Source organism: Pinus tabuliformis, chromosome 6 (assembly GCF_031772625.1).
Source record: "Pinus tabuliformis cultivar Carrire ecotype Pingquan chromosome 6, CPIR1, whole genome shotgun sequence".
In the NCBI taxonomy this organism is placed as follows: domain Eukaryota; kingdom Viridiplantae; phylum Streptophyta; class Pinopsida; order Pinales; family Pinaceae; genus Pinus; species Pinus tabuliformis.
In genome coordinates, this window is record NC_142292.1 from 239,599,882 (window position 1) to 239,603,399 (window position 3,518).

Sequence of the window (3,518 nt, forward strand, 5' to 3'; positions counted from 1 at the left end):
AAGAAACGACAGGTGGACACTGATCGGGAAGTCGAGGCAATGAACAAGCGTTTGCAGGTGACCGAGCAGAGGCCCCAGCAGATGATTTCCTTCTTGGCTAGAGTTATGGAGAATCCTAGCTTGATTGACCAGATTCTTCACAACAGACAGCTTGGCAGCAGGAAAAGGATACGTCTGGGGACTCAAAACATTCCTCAATTGGCTGCAAATGGGTTAGTTCCTGATGGATTAGTTGCTCCTGACCATGGGGAGATCAGTATTCATGATGGGCTGATCAAAAAGGGATTAGCTGCAGATGGGTTCGTCAATCTCAATGATTCCACAACAGATATACTGCCTTACGAGTTCGAATTCGAGACTGGGACTGGACTGGTATCTAAGGATGTAATACCGGCTTCCGTGGACTTAGACCACATGTCTGAGATATATGCCTGCGACTCCGAGTCTTGTATTGATACCAGCTTTGAAGAGGATGATCTGGGCTGGACTGATCTGGACGACATGATGAGCGGGGATCATACTTTCATTGACAACACCCAGTTCACTATCAAGTCAGAAGCTCAAGTGGCACATAGCGCATTCGCTACCCCTGCCAAGTCTCCAATTGGTAGAGACATGGGGGGTGGTCCGATGTCCATTGAGCTTACTGCTTCAATTGCAGAGAGGATGTTATAGTGAATTAATCAGGCTGCTACTAATTTTTGGGGCAGCCCTGTCTTATTTGTCAGAGGAAAAGAAGATCCAGTTCTCTGCATAGGAGATTCACCTCTCTTGTCGGTAGTTACGAGTGCTTGGTCGAGTACGTAATCATGATGTCAGAGTCTCTTTTATCTATTATTCTATAGGTTATGGTGGCTTATACTTTCAGGTGGCTTAAAATTATTTGTCTTAAACAGGTGGATCTCTGTTGCAGTAAGGGAACTGGATAATTGTCAGGTTGAACCTGTATTTGTATATTATTTTATAATGCAGTGAAAAATAGCAGTGCAGCAGTTTAAGGTCAGTGGTCTCTCTTGCCGTGGACCTGGTTTACAAAATTGGATTATTTGGCCACGTTTCTGCTCTGCATTGTACTACTGTTTCCATCTATATTTTTTCATGGATCGATGTCAAAGGTGCATTTCATGCTTATGCTTTGCACTGCTATGCTTGCATGACTGTATGACTTTGCTGTTTGCTAGTCTTATTGTTGGAAATCACATTGGAAATTGCATTGTAGGGCTTGTTAATTGTATTAATACAACCAGCATTTTTAATGAAGACACGGGAAAGTGTTGGGGCATCATTTTCATTCCTTTCAAAAGTACTTACTTAGGTTCTCGGGTCAGCAATGCCTGGTTGAGGTCGTTTACATTTTTATTAGTTTTTGCTTGTCATGCGTTGTGTGAGTTATATTCTACTTCTGTACACCTTGCAGTTTCTTATGTGTGGTTGGCAGGTGCTTGCCTTGACTCTGCATTATGTGATTTATAGTGAATGACTGGTTGAAGTTTTTTTTACTGATAGCTGCATTAACTGTTCTGCCGTGAAGTTGCAAAAAATGACAGAGCTGCAGAGAAGGCAGCAGATAAGCGGTTGGAAACGACTGAATGTTCATGCAAAACTTGACGAACTAGAGTTTCGAGTTTATGGTAAGAGTTGCAGTCATTCACTAGTCTAACAACATATTTATTGACATTAGAGATCCAAGATTATAAAATGTACAAATTAAGTTTTAGGTACCAATAGTAAATTTATGCTTTTTCTTTTTCATTAGCATAACCTCCCTTCTGAGATGCAGCGCAGGAGGAATTCAGTGCAACGAATGCTTTATGGCTTTTACGGGTGTGGGATGCTGCCCCCTTGACTTTGCCCGTCAGTGGGGTTTGCTGGGGTGGTGATCCTTGGACGCTGAAGTGTTGGGTGGGGGGCTTACAGCGCTTGAGGGTGCTGGATAATCCCAGAACTCCTTTCTCAGATGGAACTCTCTTTCTTTTGGGCACATTACTTATCTATGCTGGTCTGGATGGTGAAGGCTAGTGCAGAGGATGGGCATTTTCTGGTGCGTGTGAAGGCTGGGTGCTGGATACCTGTGTTTATGCTTGGATCAAGTGCTTAATTGCTCCTTTAAGCATTATAAGAGTTGCATAATCCTTTATTGAAGCCTCCGTTTTGCACCATGAAGAGGTTTGTCAAAATAACTTCAGATATTAAGGTTCTGATAATATCATTTCCTTTATTGTCAATGCCCTAGAACAATGCTCAGAAAGTTTCAAGCTTGAGCTAAAAGTGCTGTAAGAGATTGCAAGATTTAGGCAAGTCCATATCCAAGCAATCACCCTACTGGAGATCAATCACACACGGGCAGACAAAAATGCAAACAGTGAACACCTATAATACACCGTTCTTGACCACCTTTCTCAGATGGAACTCTCTTTCTTTTGGGCACATTACTTATCTATGCTGGTCTGGATGGTGAAGGCTGGTGCAGAGGATGGGCATTTTCTGGTGCGTGTGAAGGCTGGGTGCTGGATACCTGTGTTTATGCTTGGATCAAGTGCTTAATTGCTCCTTTAAGCATTATAAGAGTTGCATAATCTTTTATTGAAGCCTCCGTTTTGCACCATGAAGAGGTTTGTCAAAATAACTTCAGATATTAAGGTTCTGATAATATCATTTCCTTTATTGTCAATGCCCTAGAACAATGCTCAGAAAGTTTCAAGCTTGAGCTAAAAGTGCTGTAAGAGATTGCAAGATTTAGGCAAGTCCATATCCAAGCAATCACCCTACTGGAGATCAATCACACACGGGCAGACAAAAATGCAAACAGTGAACACCTATAATACACTGTTCTTGACCACTGTGCTGTACATAATCTGAAGGGTAAATGATTTGTAATATTGGGTGTTGGAACATGTGAGCTTGTATAGAAACACCTGGAAGTGCGTATTTGTATTTGTGCTGTAAAGGCTCGTAGCGAGAGTCCAAGGCCAAGGCTGGCCTGGAGAATAATTAGATACTTAGGTTTGTTATATTTTCCAGGTTGGAAATGCTGACATCACCATGTAGTAATGTATAAAGTTATATTAATAAAAGTATTGACATGGATGCGGCTAGTAACATGGAGGGGGACTATGATGTGAGAAAGGGAAAGGGAAGGTAAAAGGGCAAGCAATAAGCACCAAGCAGCAGAGTATTAATAGCAGTATATACCCATATATACATAGTTGGATGTATATGTGCAGAGATCCAACAGTGTATATGTGCAAATATACTGACATTAATGCTCTGGTGCTCAGTGATTATTCTTTGCGGAGGTAAAATGGGGCAATGTTGACATTGCATATCTATGAAAGGATTGGTATTTAATGCATATTTTGTCTATTGAAAATGGATTCTTCCACCTTCCTTCCATTTTCCTTTCACTCTGAGCTGGTCGGTTTGCTGCTGCCATTGTTACCTTGCATATTAAAATGCTATTGCATAGAAGTACTGTTCTTCATAGTGAATAATGGTTAACTGTGAGAATGAGAACCTAG

General features: G+C 41.5%; 1 protein-coding gene across 12 annotated transcripts; it reads left to right on the forward strand.

Annotated features, from left to right (window-relative positions):
• Window positions 1-6: 6 nt before the first annotated feature.
• Window positions 7-2,876, forward strand: LOC149258287 (uncharacterized). 12 transcript variants are annotated; one of them, XM_089415021.1, is made up of 4 exons: window positions 7-799; window positions 897-1,115; window positions 1,532-1,631; window positions 1,781-2,876. In XM_089415021.1, exon 1 carries the CDS (start codon window positions 40-42, stop codon window positions 673-675), a length of 636 nt encoding a protein of 211 aa, XP_089271147.1. In that variant the 5' UTR covers window positions 7-39; the 3' UTR covers window positions 676-799; window positions 897-1,115; window positions 1,532-1,631; window positions 1,781-2,876. The 12 variants fall into 12 exon arrangements, with proteins under 12 accessions (XP_089271147.1, XP_089271155.1, XP_089271152.1 ...); XM_089415029.1 differs by having other exon boundaries at window positions 1,786-2,876; XM_089415026.1 differs by having other exon boundaries at window positions 897-999; window positions 1,757-2,876.
• The last annotated feature ends 642 nt before the right edge of the window (window positions 2,877-3,518 follow it).